General features: G+C 41.1%; 1 protein-coding gene across 2 annotated transcripts in view; it reads right to left on the bottom strand.

Annotated features, from left to right (window-relative positions):
* Positions 1-2,384: 2,384 nt before the first annotated feature.
* The window catches only part of vps13d (vacuolar protein sorting 13 homolog D), a 39,749-nt gene continuing 20,673 nt past the window's right edge, over positions 2,385-21,460 (bottom strand). For both annotated transcript variants that reach the window (XM_057363119.1, XM_057363120.1), the window contains 30 exons: positions 20,352-20,457; positions 20,111-20,263; positions 19,207-19,342; positions 18,989-19,036; positions 18,758-18,908; positions 18,454-18,670; positions 18,120-18,367; positions 17,851-18,042; positions 17,642-17,768; positions 17,374-17,516; positions 17,154-17,284; positions 16,860-17,035; positions 16,230-16,353; positions 14,498-14,733; positions 14,275-14,377; positions 14,020-14,177; positions 13,803-13,911; positions 13,545-13,715; positions 13,343-13,447; positions 13,036-13,185; positions 12,729-12,878; positions 12,511-12,604; positions 12,280-12,428; positions 11,950-12,084; positions 11,648-11,815; positions 8,132-8,264; positions 7,843-8,035; positions 4,713-4,844; positions 3,817-4,057; positions 2,385-3,320 (listed from right to left, as the gene is read on the bottom strand). In XM_057363119.1, the coding sequence (XP_057219102.1) occupies positions 3,189-3,320; positions 3,817-4,057; positions 4,713-4,844; positions 7,843-8,035; positions 8,132-8,264; positions 11,648-11,815; positions 11,950-12,084; positions 12,280-12,428; positions 12,511-12,604; positions 12,729-12,878; positions 13,036-13,185; positions 13,343-13,447; positions 13,545-13,715; positions 13,803-13,911; positions 14,020-14,177; positions 14,275-14,377; positions 14,498-14,733; positions 16,230-16,353; positions 16,860-17,035; positions 17,154-17,284; positions 17,374-17,516; positions 17,642-17,768; positions 17,851-18,042; positions 18,120-18,367; positions 18,454-18,670; positions 18,758-18,908; positions 18,989-19,036; positions 19,207-19,342; positions 20,111-20,263; positions 20,352-20,457 (4,511 nt within the window). In that variant the 3' untranslated portion in view covers positions 2,385-3,188. The remainder of the gene's footprint in view (positions 3,321-3,816; positions 4,058-4,712; positions 4,845-7,842; positions 8,036-8,131; positions 8,265-11,647; positions 11,816-11,949; positions 12,085-12,279; positions 12,429-12,510; positions 12,605-12,728; positions 12,879-13,035; positions 13,186-13,342; positions 13,448-13,544; positions 13,716-13,802; positions 13,912-14,019; positions 14,178-14,274; positions 14,378-14,497; positions 14,734-16,229; positions 16,354-16,859; positions 17,036-17,153; positions 17,285-17,373; positions 17,517-17,641; positions 17,769-17,850; positions 18,043-18,119; positions 18,368-18,453; positions 18,671-18,757; positions 18,909-18,988; positions 19,037-19,206; positions 19,343-20,110; positions 20,264-20,351; positions 20,458-21,460) is intronic.

Genomic DNA, 21,460 nt, shown 5'->3' with positions numbered 1-21,460 from the left:
CCGAATCAAAGCAACCTCCTCAGAGGTGATTTTTAGACGATCTTTCTCTACAACGTCTCTCTGCTGGAAAGTATCTCCATAGATATCTGTGAGTACATATCTGCTAAAAGTGTTAGTACCGCGGGTCTTAACGCGTCTCTGCTGGAAAGTGTTTATAATATTAGCGCTGGTCCTAGCTCCTGCCTGACTTTATCCTTCTTTTTAAACTTAAAATCCACAAACCTTTTATTTTATGTAATACAAAAGTCATAGCTCTTTCTACAGTCTTTCTAATGCCCGCAAAATCTCTTCCCTGCGTCAACATGAGAACGACATCTTTTTGTACTGTGGTGGCCACCGTCGTGTTTGGACTGAGCGATTCGTGGCAAATCTATAATACAACGCTAGTGGCCGCTGTTAATTAAGAACTGCGCCTTTAAGTATCTCAAAATAATGAGAAACTAAGTCAAAGTTTCTTGAGATACTAAGTCATTATTATGAGTTACTAAGTCATTATTATGAGATACTAAGTCATTATTATGAGTTACTAAGTCATTATTATGAGTTACTAAGTCATTATTATGAGATACTAAGTCATTATTATGAGTTACTAAGTCATTATTATGAGTTACTAAGTCGAAATTTTGACTTAGTTTCTCATTATTTTGAGATACTTAAGTCATTATTATGAGAAAGTTTCTCATTATTATGAGTTACTAAGTCGAAATTTCGACGTAGTTTCTCATTATTTTGAGATACTAAGTCATAATGACTTATAAAATCTAAAAAAAATCCCAACTCTGGCGGAAACGGGCTTCCATACATTTACATGCATTCATTTAGCAGATACTTGTATTATGACTAACAAACGAGGGAAAATTACTATTAAGAAGTCTCTGCAAGAAGTCTTTGATTCATATCACTCAGTCTCTTCAGTAGACTGTATTATAAGAAGTTGGAGAACGAAGCTTATTCTCGATACATTTATCTTGTTATATATTTATTTGTGGGCTTGGCTATATTTGTTTATCTTTACCCGGTTTAAACAATGCGTGAGCAGCTAAAATACGCTTCCTGAATTCTCGCGATGCTCGTCAAATTGCTCGCGCATGTTTTACATGTGGCGCGAAATCCGATTCGAGTCAGTGTTGCCAGATTGGGCGGGTTTTTAGCCAATCACGAGTGATAGTTTGCCACCGCCAAAGACAGTTTTGCAACCGCCAAAAAAGAAGCAGCAGCCAGCACTCAGAGGGAAATATAAACAGTCAATATGCCGAAGTGATTCTGAAAAGTTGCGTTCAGTTGTGTTCTTCAGTATCCTGTCAAGTTAAAACCGACACCCTGTTACTGTTCTGCATTTAGGCTTAAGATCTCCCTCTCTCTGTCTTGTCTCGCTCTTTCTTACACACCTGTTTATAATGAGTAAAATGTAGTAATAATAATAGTTAAAATAATAATATTTGAAGTATAAAATATAATTTCAATCCACATTGTTGAACTCGTCATTACCGACTTGGGTATGTGAATAATCTTTAAACTAAATCTACACTGTAAAAGTGCGTTGTGTGCGATGTGAGGGCGGGGCCATAGATGTGAACGTCTTATGTTGTCATTTTGTTACTGTGGTTCCGTTGCTGCTGGTGTATGTCGCTAGCCATAGCATGGTACATTAATTGTAGCATTTAAAATAGCTAAATATTTATCAAATTTAACCAAATATTAATCAATTATTTTGGGCGGTTTTGTGTGAGTTTGGGCGGGTTTTGGACCGTTTGGGGCTGGAACTCTATCTGGCAACACTGATTCGAGTTGTAGTGAACAGTAACATGACGGTCTATCGCAAAAAATGGTCACTTGGTTGAAGACATGCCATTGTAAAACAACATCAAAACTGGATAGACTAATCTGAAGATTTTCTACACCAGTTCCAGTGTATAGTTGTGCAAATGCAAGATCATCTTGCTGACGGCGGAGTTGCTGACAGTAACAATTTATGTCTGATTTGGTTTCTTGCGATATCGTGATAAGTGGTGCTTTTTTGTAAAGACTGTCAAAATTAAAGTGTATTGGAAACCACTTAAACGTAATAAGGATTTTGGGAGCCTCTCAAAATTATAGTATTTATTGCTTTGCCTATCATAACAGTATACAATTTATCAAGAAAAAATAGAGTAAACACGACTTTGTTAATATGTGAAACAACTTATTGTGAAATACCAAAAAGAATAAGGTGGTTATGCGAGCATAAAACTGAATTTACACAACCCCAAATAAAGTCATCTTTATTCACGTAGTGTACAAGTTAAAATATACTAAACAGTACTAAAACAGACATTTTGTGGTATAGAAGAAAGAGAAATAAGGGCATCCATAAAAGGCAAAAAATGGGAGCGCATCATCTTAAGCACTGCATAACATTTTATTTGTGGCCATGTTAAATGTTTCATGTGTAAAGCTTGGATTTTCAAACAACCTTACAGTCTGACTACATATAAAGCAACGTGTTAAATTAAATGTAATACAGAAAATAAAAAAATAAATTAATTTGAGAGGAAAACAAATTCGTTTTTAGGGTGGATTGCTTGTATTGAAACAATATTTACAATTCTGTGTTTTGTGCCAGTGTGCATGTATGTTTGTGTGTGTTAATGTTAGTTCACAAACCATTGGGAGAACAGCTCCAGTTCTCTACATTTACATCAGTGCACATAATCTCTATTGTCATATTCAGATAAAAAAGGCAGTTTTGTACAGCAATCCATTATTAATTTCATTCTATATAATATATTTCAACATTTTATATACATGGCAGATAACATCCTTTTAGTGTGTGTCTATGTATGTACATATAGAATCTATACATAAACATATACAGTGTCAGACTAGCTGTGTACATCTAGCGACAAATACCGGTTATTCTATTAACAACTGTAAAACAAACAAACCAAAAAATTATACGGGAACTTGATAAAACACTTGCATATTGAAATATTCATATTTAAATCTGTGCTTGCCAGGGTTTATAGCCGCCCCTCTAGATTATTTGCATCAGTGAAGAAACCACACACTGTGAGCACATCCCGTAGACTGGCCTAAGTGGGTGATCACGCTTTGCTGATTTATTACTGTCCTTCCGCAGAAACAGAAAAAAATGAAATGGCCATTGAAAAATGAGCGAGAAACACCTACCACCCTGTGGGGCGGTTTGGTTAAGAGTCCAATAATAGACTATCCTCATTCTCACTGGGAGGCAGCATGAGCTGCTGTTCATAGTAAAGGCTCTTGGCGTAATTGATTTCTTGTGAAATCTTAATGGCAAGGCTCTCGCTTTTCACATGAACCTGTGGAGAAACAACAGATTTAGGCATTAGTGACAGATATTCATCTGCAAAAGTCGACCTCCAGATGCAAATAAGATGTTGTGTCATGTAGTGAAAAGGTGAAAAGGTTTTCCATGAACACTACACTAAATTACACCGATTAAAATGATTTAATTGAACTAAATTAAAACCATGCCTAACCAATGTTTATTATTTAATTTACGTGTTTATATAATGTCTATTGTTAAAAAACGAAATCACACAAATTCAAGAAAATTTGTGTATATACAGTATGTCCCATTTTTGGTAACAAGGTTGTAAAAACTGTAACCCTCAATAACTGAAAATGAACAAATAAATCAAAAAAATATTTCACGTCATTTATTTTGATCTCCTAAAACTGATGATCAACATGGTTAAGCATGTCTTTTCACTGACGGTTTTGTAAAAAAAAAAGGCTGCGTTTTGTATCGTATTTGTATTAAGTGCCAAAAAAACTCAAGAACATGTCTCTTACCATAGGCTTCTGGTGTGACGGACCTGGAATGGCCACTCCGCTACTGCTGTTTTCAGCTTTCTTTGTAAGCTGCACATATACCTTCCCATGGTCTTTGGACACCAGACAATGATAAAGATCATCGTATTTGACCTCCAGAAAAATTGCTTCCCGATCTGCATACTCTCCAGGCTTGAGGAAGTACACCACTTTGGAGGAGATCAGCACACAGTAGGTGTCTATGAGCTCCACTGCAATGAAACTATAGAGGACAGAAATTACGAACTGGTTACAGCGTATATATTATTGTATAAACAGTGTGCTGTCTTTACTCTTTAAGAGAAAAACAGACCCATGTCCTGGTTTAGTAAATCTGAGTTAATTCAATTTGAATTGCATTACTTCACAGGTTTGCTCTGGAGCCCATGAGCAAACATGTTCAAAATTAAATTGTTGTGAAGTTATGAACTGAATACTCCTATTGAATAATAAAACCAGATTAAGATTATAAATTTGATTCATAGAGAAGTGTCGCACAACAGTGAGACAAAGAGCACAAGACGGTCATGTGCAGGCTACAGCTGAGGAGAGTAATGACCAGTGTGGCACCTCTGAAGAGAAAGGTCAGGTGGGCCGGCAGGAGGTCTCCTGATATGGATGGATTAGCCTCTTAAGTGATAAATGTCTTGTCTGTCTTGCTTTGAACAGCGAAACAGGTCCTGGGGCTTCACATCAAAGTACACGGTCTAAAAATAATCCCCCTACAGTTTTGTATACTTGAACTAGATAAACACTCTGGAAATGTTTTAGGTTTTATTTATCAAAAACAATAGTGAACAGTGTATTGCTTTGTTATACAAACTGAAGTGTCTAACTGACTTAAGTACTGACTTTACCATCAGACATGATGTACTCACTATTCAGAGTGGATATTGTCTGTTAAGTAAAATAGTTGTTCTTGTCCATCTGCTTGTAGGGAGGAGAATCGGGGCAGCAGCCCCTGAGGTCCCTTACAGCAGCGCGGCTTCCTCACTCGCTGCACGCTCAGCCTGAAACACGGATACAAAACACACAAGAATCATTATCTACAAACCCCACAGCCTTAAGAGAGTTAAACTCCGGGGAATCCAAGTTGGAATGAAGCAGCTTTTTTACTGGAAAGACTAGAACTTTTTTTTCTTTCCCCCGCTTCCCGTTAAAGAGTACAAGAGAGTCTCTTGAAATAACACCTGTTGTGCCACAATCCAAATAACCCACATACTCAGACTCCTGCTATGCCTGTTAAGGTGATATCCTGCCACCATATCATGTGGTTCAACTCTGTTTCACCTTCAATCACAGCGTGTTGGTGTTAGGTGTGCAGATTCAGCGGACGAGGCCCGATGTGCCAATGCAAAGCTCGAATCTTGCTTCTACTGCAAACAACCCCTCTTTTTGACTACCACTGGTGGGCCAAGTGGAATTCCTACATCTGGCTTGAATCTGGGCCAGCAGGCATTTGATTAGAGCTGATGGTTTCCAGTTGATTCACAAAGACGGCAATGTACTGCATTTTTCTGTTCGGTTTACACCGAAGCTTGGCGAACGCAGCTGCCGCTGTTTATCAAGTGCTAAAGAAGGGACACAGGGCAAAGGACGGGCAAACCTCTGAACTTGAGCCCTGTTTTTATTTATTTATGTCAGCAAAACTTTAGCATGTTGCATTTCAAAGCAAACCTACAAAACTGAAGCCGAAAACTAAACTCGCTGTGAACTCTTCTGATGTCGTGCCAAGAAAAAAATAAACAACCAGATGAATTATAGTGTAATAGTGTTAGTCCGAGTTAAGCTATTATAACTAAATCAAATATTCTCAAGCCACTGCTTACCTTATTATGACATGAAATTGTGATGTTTTTTTCCTAAGCCAAGCCAGAACTTCCACATTGACTTGGCTCTCTTTTTGACATCAAGCCACGGTTCATAATCATAACCGTAAGTCATGAGATCTGGCCCTGTGCATGACAGGACTGTAATAGACCCAGGGAGACTCTTAACCTCTCTCTCTCTCTCTCTCTCTCTCTCTCTCTCTCTCGCCTCACCCACTGCTCTGGAGGCGATCAAGCACAATGCCCCGCACCCGATTGTGGGATTGGAACAATAGGGTTCAATTTTAGGTCAGGCACAGGGCTTGGAGCCCGGCCAGTGAGCTGTCAATGGGTGCAAACAAACAGCTCTTACTTCTCGCTCCTTTCCGAGAATGATCATGAGCAAAAGGGTTTGAGGGTGGGCGTTATGTGGAAGGCTGCTGTAGGTGTTTTACTCGGTTCTTCTCAGACATAGTCACAAAAACATGGAGTGCAAGCGAAATTAGGCCTTCCTTTGGTCTGAAAGCAAAAACGGTCAAAGTGACTTGTGGTGAGACATCTAGTTTGTTCATCTGGCATGTCTCATGTTTGGTTGACTAATAGTTGTTGTTTTTTCTTTCTTATCTTTGGCTCTTGGTCATCACTGGGTCGACTGATCTATTCTAGGTCAATGTAATGTACTTTTATTTTTGTTCATTATAAACGAGAATGACAGGTAAGTTATGCACAAGCTCCTTTTTTTATAACAGTAGGGAAACGTGCAACAGGTAAGTACTATGATTTTATACTGTGAAGGTATTTGAGGTTTAACAAAACTTTGCATAGGCATACAAATCTACCTTGATGTCTTTCCCAAAGCTGACAGTCAAGAGGCAAACCACATGAGGGGAATTTCTTCAAAAGTCTGGAGTAATAGAAAATGCATGCTCTTCAAACTAAACTGACAGCTAAAGATAAAACTATTCGGTCAACGTCTGAGCCCCTCATGCTGCCTCCGCCAACCCCCAGCACTTCTTTGCCTTTGTTTTGTTGGTTGTAATTGAGCTGCCTCTGGAAAGCTGCCTGGATTGCATAGTGCAGTTGGGAATGGTGCGTGTGTGTGTGTGTGCGTGTGTGTGTGTGGAGGGGGTGCTGGGGTCCAGAGAATTGAAGTGGGAGGGTGAGTTCACTAGCAGGGCAGGAGAGCAAAAAGATTGTGTGGACACTTCCACTATTCTTGAGCTCGCTACAGTCTGCTTCTCATTTACTTGTTTATTTCCTTTCTGCGTTCTAACGGTGCGTGTACGAGTCGTACTCACGACCGCCAAAAACACAAACATCGCTCCATAAATCTATGCATAAGGTGACCTTGCTTAAAACCTTTAAAACGTGGGAAACCTCTTTCGTGTTTCAGATGTAAAGGAAAAGGAAGGCCAACTGGGTGTCATTGTGTTCACTTGTTGATAGGTGGAAATGTTAAATCGATCCTTTGAGAAGGCGCGTATGTGGTGATTTGTGGCAAAAGTGCTATCTGCGAGTGTACTTGGGTCAGACGGTGTCCGCTGTGAAGCGTGAATCCTGCACAATTTCGGTGTGAACTCTGGCTGAACTCTTGGCCGCAATGTGGCAGGCACGCTCCGAATGCCTCTCCCTTCAACTCCCCCAGCACAGTTCACCAGCAGGTCCCTTCTCCACACACATATACACACAGCTCCTCTCTCATTCACTGGGAATGGCGAGGGGACAGGAAACTCATTCCTTCTCCGGTTGGAGCAGTTAAACCACAAACACGCCCTGCCACACATATACATAGGCAAATGACGAACAAATGGCTTTACATACCAGACAGCCTGTGTAATATGACCTGTTTTTTGGCCCCTCTCGTAAAACCTCAGGTAGTGCTGCTGGCTTTAGAGGATGAAGTGGAGGTGAGACTCCAAAGGCTGCTCTTAAAACAGTGGGCAAATTCTACACGCCCGTGCTTTGGATCATTAGCAGGTGTTCATTAGTGTAAAGCTCCGCTAGCCACAAGCTAAACTCATCAAAAGGCAGGTGGGATCTACGGGCACATTTACAGAGGGGTCATGCGAAGTTTTAAGTGCTAGAAATATTGAACCACAAAGGTGAAGGGTGTGCTGAACACTGGGAGAATATTAAGATTAGGAATAAGACTTTGGCTGAACTATTCCTTGTAAAGTTCCTCCATTCGAGCAGAAAGTACCTGTTGTTAGCGCTGGCCATGTCACGGACAGTTTGAGCCGTTTCCGAAGCAAAATCCAGAGCTCCTGCAACCGGCTTTGTCACCGTGCCAACCAATCCCTTCCCAAGACCTGAGAAGAATCCACTGACGCCACCCTCGGTCTTCACTCCCTCCACCGTGGAAGTGATGACACTGGTAAGGCCACCAATAATACCTAAACAGCAAAGCACAATACACAGTTGCCAAATTTATAAATGTATACATTCGATATTTTGACAAAGACTATGGAAGGTCAAATGTTGTGGTTTACCATGAGCAAGACCGTGAATCCCTGCCACGAGGTGCTCTCCGCTGGTGGCTCCATGATAGCGAATGTACTCTCGTTCAGTCTGATGGCGGTTGTCCATCGTCTTACCCAGTCCATCAGCAAAGGTACCTGCAAACTGCACGGGCAAATAAACTTTTAACAACAACAGAAACAAAAAACAGATAATAAAGAAGTAAAGAAAGAAAGAACCGGACATTAAATAAATTAACACATTTAAAATGATACGTACTGTATATACCGCATCGAAACAATGAAGAGACTATTTCCAAAAAAATTATCAGTTTTTATGAATTTATAGGTATGCGTTTAGGTTAAATGATTTTTGTTTTATTCTGTGAACTACAATCAATACTTCTCCCAAATTAAAAAAAAATATATTGTTTATATTTGCATTTATTCACAGAAAATGAAAACTGGAGAAACATGTCAAAATAACAGAAAAGCTCTATATTTTTTCAGACCTCAAATACAGCACAGAAAACAAGTTCATAGTCACTTTTAAGCAAAACAACAGTACTATTTTTACATGTATTTACGAAAGGTTCAAAAATATATTTTTTATCTGATAACATGAGCTTGTTATTACAGTTTGATGCGTCTTGTCATGCTGTCAGTTTTTCACATTGCTGTAGGATGACTTTGTTACTCCTGAGGTTAGATTTTTTTTAATTCAACAGACACTGTACTGGAATGGCCACAATACATCTAGAAATGCTGATTAAATGAAAATTTGGAATGGCTTTATATTAAAACAAGGCTTTAAAACATCAGATGCTGGAATAGTTGTGCCTTTAGTTGAAAAGCCGGCCCACAGACTCCCTGCAGTGAATGAGATGACTGTGTACTTTGGCACATAGCAATAACTTGCTTTGGTTCTCTGTGTGGAATGACTGATCTTACAAGAAAAGGCTGAAATGAAACTCTTCAAATGTTATACTATAGATTGCAGTCAAATAACACTGTAAATTGCCTTTAGTAAACAACAATGTACTTTTGTATAATTTCATCATAATGTCATTAAAATCACCCAAATTGACACAATATTTACAATGCATCACGTCCTGGGCAATTACCACAGCTTTCAACCCCTTCAACATATCGATTTTACAGATAACTGATTTTACACACCGTCACATCCAGCTGTCAAATATATCAGGCTGTAATTTGTCTAATGGGGTGGCTTCCCCCCCATCTTGGCATAGTTGACCTGACTTTGCCAGAGTGGCCCCCCACAGGTCCCCTGCAGGCGCCTCCTGGCCGTGAGGTTGTGTTACAGGCCCAGCGAGCTCCCTACTGCAGCCCGAGCACTGTATAAACACAAGCACATTCTGCAGAACTCAACCAAGAGTCAGGCATGAACTTGGGATGACCCCTCCAAGCAAAGTCCCTGATGAGTTCAACTGAAGGCCAGCTCAGATTCTTTCCTCCCTCTCCCTCTCCCTCTCTCTCTCTCTCTCCTTCCTCTCTTTCAGAAAAAAGCTTGGCTGTGAAATTATACCAATACATTTACCAGATATGAGTCTAGGGGAGGCCGAGGCGGAACAGAACACTTTCAAGTTTATGGCCCCCATACCTCCCCCTGCACACCGTTAGCCTGTCCTATTTGAAAGCAGGGCCTCTAGAGGTGTGTGAGAACGTGCATGTGTGAGAAAAACAGAAAGAGATGTATGAAATCATGTTACGGTTGTCATTAAGTGGGTGACTGAGGTCTGACGGGCTACGGGAAAGAGCGTAAAAGCTGGTGATAAACGTGAAATGCTGTTCTAAAGAGAACAACGCTTCAGTGCGCCAGGGGTCAGAGGTTGTATTGAGGCAACTGGCAGAAAGATGATAGAGCTCAGTATTAGGTAGTTCAAGGCCTGTTTCAATAGACCCAGGCAAAACCAGTTCAAAAATCAGCTTAAAGAGATCAAATAAAACTTTTGTTATTATTTATTTACCCTCACGTCATTTCAAACCTGTGTAAATTTCTTTATTCTACTGAACACAGAAAAATATATTTTGAAGGATGTGTAAAACCAAAATGTTCTGGGGCACCATTGACTACTATAGTAAAACAAATCCTACTATGGTAGTCAATAGTGCCCCAGAACTGTTTGGTTACAATAATTTTGTATCCAGCAGAACAACAAAATATCTACAGGTTTGAAAGTGAGTAAATGATGACAGAATTTTCATTTTGGGTGAACTGTTCCTTTATAGTAGCAGTTTCTTTGTTGAAAACTCCCAGTCAAAGTCTGATTAAAAGTTTCAGGCACCAATAAAGTAAAACTAACAAAGAATTCCAGAGGTTACAAAATACATTTTGGGTGGCCATGACATGAGTTACAAAAAAATTACTGTATTCTGTACAAACACAATAAAGATTTACACAGTCTGTGGATGATTTTCACAAACTTTTATTAAAACTGTTGTAATTGTGTTAGTGGCAACAGAGGGGAAAAACTTTTTTCCAGAGAACTTAAGACTACATTCACCAGTCCACCAAGCAATTGCAATAGACTATATCAAGACACTACTCCTCCGTTTGAGCTGCAGTCACAGACTGATCCATTTTCAAAAGTCATGAGCATGTTTAAACTAATTCAACTTGGCTTAAAACAAAGCTCTGTGTGAGGGAGTGAGAGTTCGGCAGAGCAGTGAGAAACGTCAAGTGCGAATTGGAAAGCTCACTGGTTGGAGGTCCCAAATCATCAGTACTTCTGGCATGAGCACGGTCGGTATGAAAGCAAAGTAAATGAGAGTGCAGGAGGAAAAGCACACAAAGAGCTGGCCGGCAGTGAAGGGCTGTGGAGCGACAGGCATGCTGAGAGTTGACTGTTGGCACTCGGGTCTGACCACACACAAACATCGCCGCTGTGCTAAAATGCCATCTGCAACCACATATGCGCACACACACCAACGCTGACCGAGCTCATCAATCATGTGTCCATCTGCTCAAGCTCAAATCTGAGATACACACAAAAGTCTCAAAACCATGCGAACTTTCCAGAGATGGTTTTTAAAACATCTCCGCTGACTAACGTGCTTGTTTACAGAGAACCAAACTAATCAGCGATCTGAACCTTCAATGCATATTCGGAGGGAAATCACGTGAGATTGGTCTGCTGGTGAACATCACGTGCATCTGACCTTTCGATGCTGTTCCCATTCTTTTCCTGGAAATCATCAAATGACAACATGTGGCTTGTTCTAGTGCTGTGTTCAGACAAAGTGCCTGGATGGTTCTTCAAAAAACATGTTCAATAAGACTGAAATAAACAACTTAAGCTTCTAATTTACACATAAACAGACCTTGTACACAAGGACAGGCCGTTCCCATGTTGTTTTCTAGATATGACTTGATAAAATTCCTTTCTTGTGGTAACTGCTGTACAGCTGAACAGATGGCCTTTATCATCATTGAAGTAGCTGGTTAAATATTCCCACTTAATACTACAGTAATAGAGAATCATGCATTGTGAGACATAGATCACGTGACCATGTGAACTTATCTACCTTGGCTGTAGAGTTGGAAACACCATGTGTCACACTGCGGATAAGTCCTCCGATGTTGCCATACTTGATGAGTTCATTCATGCCCTCTGTGACATCATTCAGTAGCCCCATAGGGTTGCCCAGGAAGTCCACTGAGCCCAGGATCTGGGCTGCCTGACTGATCAGCTCCTAAAAGGAGATCCAAAAGTCCATGAGCAGATGACATCACACAGTGGCGATGAAAAAGCAAAATCACAGACTAAAGTGGCGTTTGCACCAACACAATGCTTTTACTCTCATTGTTGGTCACCATTGTTTCCTACCTCTCTGAAGTGCTTAAGGATGTCACTGATAACCATCTCCTGCGTCTCATAGGGGTGGACCCGAGTGTAGGGGTACATGTTAATGACTGCATCTTCAAACCGAATGAGTGGGAACCCCAGTATTCCCTTCAAGGCCTGTAGAGAACACAGACGACACTCTATGACACATTCAGAGCACCATATTATACACATTATAAGGCCAGCTGGAAAACTTTAGACAACAGGACTTGGTTATAGTGTTTTTAGTCTTATGAAACTGTTACTGCAACCAATTAAGCAATGACAGCATTTAGACAATAAATTGCAGTTGTTTTGTTGTGGTTCGTGTACCTTGAGGTCAGGGGGCAACTTATGAGAGGTGAAGACACTCAGTTTGACCTGAGGGAGACTGATCTTCAAGTTCTCAAAATAATAGCGTTTTGGGGTTCCTGCATCTTCGCTGGCTTTCTCGTGGAGGTTTTCGTCCAACTTTTCCAACTCTGAAACACAAAATCATTAAGTTGTCAGTGCATAATGAACTACGTTTGCCATAATGCACAGCAGAGGGATCCCTCTACACACCCTCTGCCTGTCCGTAGCCGAAGAACGTGAGCAGCTTCAACAAAAGTTTCTCCTCAATGATGACTGTATAGCGGCGCGCTGTGACCATCAGATGCTGCAGGACAGAGAGATCAATCTATAATCAAACTCTTGCAGCCGAGTAATAGCGTTTCACAAAACCTCACTGCGAAATAATAAGATGCACAAATGGTGTAGAAATGAATGCCTGAAGCTTTTACCTTAAAAAGGTCTGTAAGCATGAGGTTGCTTGGAACTTTAACCGCATTGACCTGCAGAGCAGGGCCTGAGTCCACAGCACTGCTTTCGTTGGACGCTGGAGTCACACACAGCATCACAGGGTGAGTGGTGCCCAGGAGCTGGTTATCCACCTGAAATAGATCATGAGACGGTAAAACATATCTGTCTGAAATGGGAATGCAATTGATTTCGGGGTGCACAGGGTGATCTGCTTTTGTAAAACGTTTGCCGATTCATTCCCACAAATCTAAAAAATATGACAAAAGTGTGTTTGTGCATTTAAGTTACCTGAATGTCTCTCACTGTAAGTTCTAACACCTCGCTGGCAGCAGTGCGGGTGAAGTGCAGATCAATGCCAGACAGGGTGGCAAACAACAGTTCCTCAGGGACTTTATTTACTAGCGATAGGCCCACTCCCTCCTCTAGGTTCACTAACACCTATGGAAAAGAAAATGGATAAGGATGTTATCTTCTCCAAATGCAAATCTTTCTTTTGCATTATATTACTTAATAAAAACAAACTTTTCATTTTCAAAGTACGATGCTGCATCAATAAATCGGCAGTACGAACATTTTTAGAGGCATTTTTTGTTACCTCGAGTTCCTCATCATGAACTTGCGATTCTGTACTCTCTTTAATCTGGCTTTCCTCCGTGCTAGGAGAAAGTCTATTCATGCGGCGTTGGTTAAAATCACTGATCTGAAATGTGGAATGCATTATATTAGAAAGTGCGAATTCACTTCATTCCAAATGGCATACCGTCCTAACAAAGTGGGTGGGTGGGTGAGTGTCCTACCTGTAGTACTCGCGTGGGCCCATCGGGCAGGACCTGTACAGACAGCACCCCTGAGCCAGGCCTCATTTTCTGGTTGATAAATTGTTGCTCTGGTGCCGGCACCACATCAAAAGAGTCTGGACCCAGTACCACCTCAGCACCATCGAACAGCCCTGAAACTCCTCCCTTTACCTACAACAACAACATGCCGTTAAGGAACGACTTTTGCTTTCAAACTGAAAATTCAAATTAGGAGCGACCCGAGTTTGATTGACAGACCTTAACGACCAGTCTGGATAAACCACAGGTCAACATGCCGGAGCTGAAGTGCCATGTCTGGGTGGTGCTGCGGCGGTTGTCTGGCCGTCTCAACATCAGAGGCTCATAGCTAAAAATAAGACATGCAAGATAGGTGAGAAATGACACTCACACACCAAAACAACATTTGTTCTAAACTTCGATTAGACAGCACAAGGTTTCTTCGGTGTCTTATAACCTGTTGTCTGTTACTGCAGCCAGCTCGGCGATGTCAAGCACTAAAGATGAAGAGAGGGGTCGAGGCTGAGAAGGTTTACTCTGAGGAGGAGAGGAGCCTTCGTGACAAAGCATTCCTGTTCCCGTCATCCGCCACAGCTGGGAGCGCTTACCAGGCTCCTAAACAGATAAATGAACCCGACGAGATGTTATTACCCAGAGTGCTATGCTCAATTAGAACGCTGGAAACAGAACATGAGAAGGAACAGAAGTAAACCTTCTTCTTCAGAATGACCCTCTGTGTTTTGGTCTCTATATCCAGCACCAGTTCAGCACAGCTTACATCCCGGTTCTTCCCCACTGGCCTCTTTCCTGCATCTCTGTTAGTAAATTAAAAGCCTTGACTGTACTAATATTTACAACCAAATCAGTTCGAAATCATTCGAACGACCTTTTAACCTAAAAACAAACGGCCGGAGAGAAAACGGTGGAGAACTCACTCTGAGAATGTGAAGGATGCCGCAATGTAGATGAAGTTCTCGTAGTAGAGTTTGTTGTACTCTCTGAAGGAGTTCATTTCAGCGGTCACCTCTGAAGATCCGGCTCCCTTCACAGTGAGAGTGATGTAAGGGGGAAGAATGGGTTCATCACAGGCGTAGTCTAGCGATTCTCCTGGTTTTACTTCGGTGTGTAGCCTGATGTCAGCCACGCCATGTTGCCAAAACTGGATAGGCACCTGAAATAGAGAATGCAACTCTTCAACGATGTTCAAATGTTACATTAGGATCACTTTGGTCATAGAAGCAGACTGTCTTAGATCAAAGTCCTGATAGCAACCAAATGGTTTGATTAAAGAAACCACAGTAGTGGGCTTCTCAACAAGGTGCAGGGCGGAGAGCGGAGTCACTAACAACTGATGCTTCCCCATCATGTCGGCAAGACCTGACATTTAGGTGTCGAAGAGAAAAAAGAACATGCTGGAGTCATGCTGGGCTCACAGCACTTTGAGAAAAGCACGTAGACGTGACGCACACACAGAGAAGGAAGAAATATATGGTCTAGTCAGTGACTGCCAAAGGCAAGGCTGCTTGCCAGTGGAGCTAGGATGCTTTGTAGTGCACTCTCTCTGCAGGGATTACACTGCTCTCTGTAGCCTTTAGGTGGTTCTGGATCAAGACAGCAGATGTGTGTAATAGTATTGCTGCTGTGGCACAAGCCAAGATTTGATAAACATCTGCTGGATGGACTGGATGAGGTTGTCTGATGTTAAAAGACCTGGAACCCTTGAGGACTTCATGAAATACCATTGGGAATGTACTCAAGCCAAGCATCAAAGACATTCTAGTATTTCAGAAAGATGCCCACAACAAAGCTAAAAGTACGGCTAAAAGAATCATTAATGTATCAAAAAAGATCAAAAAGAGACAAATGAACCACCTGCTGCAGAGCTGTCAGGTGTGAATTCAAAGCTTGATGGATAAATCGATCGCTTAAGTCATGCCACAGGGAGTAAAAGAGCCATTTTGTGGGACAAAAGCTTTATATCTGTCTTTTGTAATAGCTAGAATCGTGTCTCGTTCAGTAAATGTAAAACCTTTGAAGGATTATATAAAGGGAAAATTAGCTTAAAGTCCCAGTGAAATAAAAAATGACAATTCTTATTTTTTCATGAAATATTGCAGCGTTTATAGTAAATAGCTTATCAGTGTGGGTCATTTTCTTTTAAAAATTCATGTACTCTCATAATCTTCAGTTAAAATTTGAAAATGCACGTCAGCCCTGAAATGACTATCCATCTCAAATGACGTAAACAAGACGGCTTGGCCGGAGCATCCGTCCTGCCAGTTTCATCTCAAAATCAATGCAACGGATTTTTTTACACATCCAATCAATTCGCAGTGAAAAACGCAAGCCGCGCCCACTCATTTTCTCCTTTGAAATTCCTTTTCACTAGGAAATGTGTCAGAATACGGAAGTAAAAACGATCGCAACTTCCAGTTCACGAGGACTTTAAGGGTCGAAGAAAGGTGAACGTGCAAAGACTTTCTATGCACATTATGCTTGGCACATACTATATGAAGGATGTTCGGAATCACTCGGACTGAACTGTCAAAATCATCTCAGAAATGCGAGGCGGATTTGAGGTATCAATTAAAAATTGTGCAATACAGACCAACACTTGTTCTACATCTTCACTTCATCTTTAATAGCAACTATCTTCTGTGGACTTACCTCAGAGATGTTATCTATGCGGAAGGGTGGAGGCAGCTGGTCAGTGTCACTGAAAGAGATGTGATGTGTTGCCCCTTTCAAAGAAATCTCAGCACGTAAGAAGAAACAGTTCCCCAGTATGTCCCTATGGAAAACAAAAAGTTGTTGTATAACTTATATTTTATTGTCCTGTTCTACATGTGCTTGCACAGTACTTGCATCAACCTAACCCTAATGCTACGTTTGTAACAAACGCGATTTGAGCGAGTAAATAACATAAAAATTTAACATAAAGATGCGAATAGATGCAAACTCGTGCCAGGCGACGAGAATCAGGCGGCACGATTGACGCATGTTCGCGATTCACTCGAGCAAGAAATTGCTCGTTGACACCTACTGTTTGACACGTCAGGAAATGTGAAGACACCACTTATTACAAACTACTCCCGCAATGAATGAAGAGTGAGGAATACGATGCTTCGCATTTGGTGTGAACACAGCATAACTCAGTATAAGTACATGTAGTTATCAGTATTTTGTTTCACAAGTGCTGTACTATACAACAAAGTGCGATATAGTTTAGTCTAAAAAGTATTAACTAGTAATTTCTGTTCTGGTCAGCCAATTTGTGTATTTGGTAGTACTGGGTACCTCATGTTGATGTGGAAAGATTTGGGCTTGTTGACCTCAAAACCTCCAGACCAGGTGTAGTTGGGTACATCCATGAGCCGGACACAGAGAAGCTGATCATAGTCATTTCTGGGCCAGTGGAACACCACACTAGAGCCTGGCAGGGTTGAGATGTAGCCATCTGGATTTACAGTGCCCTGCAACAACATAGTAAAGTAGAAATTGTTTATCCAACTGGCAACAAAAACAGACCAATGCTAATTTCATTGAAAATTTCAAAAAAATAAGTGGCAGTCAAACAGATTCAATTCTTACCTTTCCTCTGGCAAATTCCCTCTGAGAAAAGGCTAATTTGTGAGATGATCGATTGTCAAGCAGATATCTTGGGGCGAAGGTCACAATGTGGGTGTCACGGTAACGTGCCTTCCCTTTTTTCACGTTTATTCCTATAATCACACAGGACATTTTAGCATGACTTCTGTTAGCACATATGCATGAAATGCTGTTCTGACCATGAAAGATGTTCTCTTATTACCAATATTATAGATGAGTCCAGGTCTGTTCCCCTGCTGAATGACTTTGACTGCTCTTACTCCACTGCCTCCATCCAAAGAGAAACCCTGACACCAACCTGGAACACCATCTGGATGGATCCCTTTACCAATCCGCATGGTGCACCTGTTTCACAGAGCACCATACATTTTACTTATCTAATAAATAAGGGACGATCTAGCCGTTAAATGAGATTTGCATTTGATGGTTTGGGATGCCGGGGACACAGTAATGATCTGAGCTGCACTCACATGTTGGGCTGTTCTTTGTCAGTGTAGCAAAAGAGCAGAGGGCTCAGACTTCTGGCTAACTCGTGCTCCTCAAACTGCCCAGCTGCGTCGGTTTTCCCATTGTCCTGACGGAAGATCAGAGGCAGCCCTGCGAACCAATAAAAACTAGTTCTAGTACAATTCTACTGAATGCTCAGTTTAAATCTTCTCATCTCATCAATAAGGTATACCAGTCTTGTTAATGAGCCAGTAGGGAGCAGATATGAGGATTTTTAGCGCTCCTTGGGCTCGAAGAATAATACGAATGGTGAGACAGAGCATCCGCTTTTGTGCGTCGTATAGCCGCATGCGCACCACGTAGTTTTGTGTACCAGGAGGGATGAGCAGCTCTTTACACACAGGAAAGTTCTCCAGAAGTACACCTGGGAACGAACAGCCCACTGTGAAGCTTTCATTAATGCACTTGTGTAAAGAAACATGTATTTGTTCTCCAGTTCACCTAATTCTATGTTTTGTGATGTGTCTGCGGCGTGTAGCACTGCCTCTTTGCCCGGTTTCATGGTTCCCTTTATTGATGTGCCTTTGATGTAGTAGTTGAGGTCACAGGGCAGAAGGTTAGTCAGCACCAGGGTTGGCAGCAGACAGATAGTGTGACCTGGTTGGCGGTAAATCTGTTTTGCACTTCCTGCCACAATTTTGGCAGGCTGCTGTTCAGGGTAGTTTTCTTTCTTAATGACAACACAAAACCTATTCAAGTAAAGAAAATACATTTAGGAACGCATAAGAAGACATTGTGTCTTGATATTTTCTGTCTCTTCAGTTTTTATGTTTACCTGAAGCTCCGTTTGAGTTGCTCATCAAAGTCTGCCGACTGGCACTCCCTCTTGCTGCTGCTGACCTCACCAGGTCTCTCCACGGTGGTCCAATGGACAGGCACTTTACAGAAGAACAACCCTAAGCCTTTAGGTCTTGCTTGCAGCCTCCAAGAGGTCAGATGGAGAGGGATGGCCAAAGCTTCTCCAGGCAGGATAGGTGGTAGGACAACAGGTTCTTTAGGAAGGAAACAAGATGAATAGTGAACAAATACATGTGACAGCAGATGACAACAGAAACATGCACTGGTTTGTAGCTGCTTACTGTCTGGTGCAGACGGACTGTCTAGTCGAACTTCCATGGGGACTTCAAGGCGATTCTTCACTGTAAGTGCAGACTGGACTGTGATGACTTTACGTGCACTGCCCTCCATTGTAATGGAGAAAACCACTCGGACGGGCGGCAAGGCTGAGAACTGAACACAAAGATTACGGACTGTGTTTAAAGAATAACAGAATGATTCAAACTGTGATTGAAGATTAAAAGTACACTTACGTATACATGAGGGTGTATGATGTTTGTTCTGCTGATAGGGCTTCCAACCTAGAAAGCCAATTTATTACATTTGTATGCATCACTTTCATTTTTCATTGTTTTAAAATATGGTTACAGTTATAAGTTAAAGCACAAGACAATAATTGTAAACATCCAAGACAGAAGATTTGAAAAAATCATGTGATCATATGGACAATGTGTGACCCATCATAACTTACAGTGCTTGAGGGGTTGTTTCGATCAGGGGCAGCGTAGCGGAAGAACACTCCGACTTTGTCCACTGACACTGGCTTCACCTGCTCCCAGCCCACAACACGCACCAGCAGCTGGTGCAGCTTCAGCTCATGGGTGTGTCTGTGGTCAGATGACATCATTAGGAGGTACTGTAAAAAGTACTAAAATCTGACTATTGGTTAACAGGTGGAGAACATTTAAATGATCGTTTAAAGAATGATTTGTAGTCATAGGTACCAATGAATCGTGTACAAGAATCAATGTAATAGTGGGATTCATTTGAATGTTTATTTTTAAAAAAGCACATGTTAGCTTCGCATAAGCTATATTGCTTCATTAAATAGATCACATTACATAAGTACATTTGTGAATTCTGTTGCATGTTGGATTTAAAAATTCCATCCACAACTAAAAAGAAGCAGTTAGATCAATATTAATTAGCTTAAGGTAAGGATTAGCCCCAAAGCTGTTTGACTGTCATTTAACAGACATTTGCCACAAGCATAGCTCACAGGTACAACGCTGTAGCTTTAGCAACGCTTTTCAGCTTCTGCGTCACACCAGCCTGGATCTGTAATGCTTATTTTACCAGCAAATATCCATCAGCTCTAGGCTATTAACAATCCAAGAGCTGGAGAGCTGCCGTGGTTATGCTTCAGTTCTATCATAATTATGCCCCTAAGCATGACACTAAACAGCTAATGCCCTGCAAGTCACTTTAGACAAAAATGGCCTTCTCAACGGTTTTAAAGTAGTTGCAATATAAAGACCCTGCTGTCAAACTATAGCACAGTATATGTCTTTAGAAACTTGGTTACAACAATTTACTGTTGATTACACTATCCTATTTACACTTCAGTATCAGCTTTTTAACAGTTTTTTTTCTACCTGTGTCTCAGTTTCTCACGAGCTTCAAACTCAAACGGGATCTCCTCCCCAGGCAACACTTCTCTCCACTGGCTGACATTGTGTGTATCATCTGTCCCAGACCCCTGCAGGTCAGATATCGAGTCAGCACTGCTGCTGTGGGACAGCGCCACTCTGTGGACATATCAGACCCAGTGTATTGTCACTGACTGAAACACATAGATGAAAACTGACTAGAAATAGAATAGACAGCTCCTCTGACCTGGTTGGTGTGGTAGTGAGCGTAGCAAACCACATAGTACAGCCAGAATGATTCCGTAGGGCATAAGGAATAAATGGCTGTCTCCTTTTGGAATGCTTGACATCCGCTGAAACAAAATTAAAAACAAGAATAAGAAACAAGTCAAAAACATGAGTATGATGGACAAATAAAACATTTTGGTTGGTAATGAAAAGGAAATGCTACATTTGCTTCCTAAAGTGGATTCATATTTAAATCTATGGAGAATTTAAGGACAAAAAAAGAAAAGCTTTAAATTACATTTTTAATAAATATGACATAACACCAGCTGAAAACTGCAAAAATCAAACATGATTTCAAAGAAAAGTTTCGCCGTATAAACTTCTACTGAACACAAAGATGTAGGGTTAAGGGTCAGGGTTACATTATGGGTTAGGATTAGGTTCCGAAGGATAGTTCAGCCAAAAACAAAAATCTTTTATTTACCCTCATGTGGTTCACAATCAATAATGAAATGTTAGATAGATTGTAAGTCACTGCCTCACTTACAGTACTATTTACTTACATTCTATTAAAGGGGTCATATGGTGCGAACATGTGTTTTTCTGTGTCTTTGGTGTGTTATAAGTTGCCCATGCATGCATTAGACACGTAAAATTGCAAAAAATAAAGTGTCGGAACAAAAGATGCATTCTATCTAAAAGTGAATGCTCACCCAGACCTGCCTGAAACACCTCGTGTAACCACACCCCCACAAATCTACTTCAGTTCATGGTATGAGTTGACTAAGACCGCCCAAATGTATACGCAAGTAAGGTGGGCGCACCTGTCAGTACAATTGCTTTGGAACCTGATGTTCCAAATATGGTAAGAGGCGTTACATTTCCATCACACGCTTGCAGTATTCCACCAATCACTACGCACTGGTTAACTGGCCAATCATAGCACACCACACTTTTCAGAGCGATGAGCATTTGTTTCCGCTTGTTTCAGAGAGGCGGGGCAAAACGTATGTGGAAAATACAGCGTTTTTTAACCATAAACCGTGTATACACATTACATTACATCTAAAACAAACGATAATATTTGTTTTAGCCGTGTCATATGACTCCTTTAAATGAAAGAAAGAG

The sequence above is a fragment of the Triplophysa rosa genome, linkage group LG21 (assembly GCF_024868665.1).
Source record: "Triplophysa rosa linkage group LG21, Trosa_1v2, whole genome shotgun sequence".
NCBI classification, from domain to species: Eukaryota; Metazoa; Chordata; class Actinopteri; order Cypriniformes; family Nemacheilidae; genus Triplophysa; species Triplophysa rosa.
Note: the sequence above shows the minus strand (reverse complement) of the source record. Positions and strands in the feature narration are given on the sequence as shown.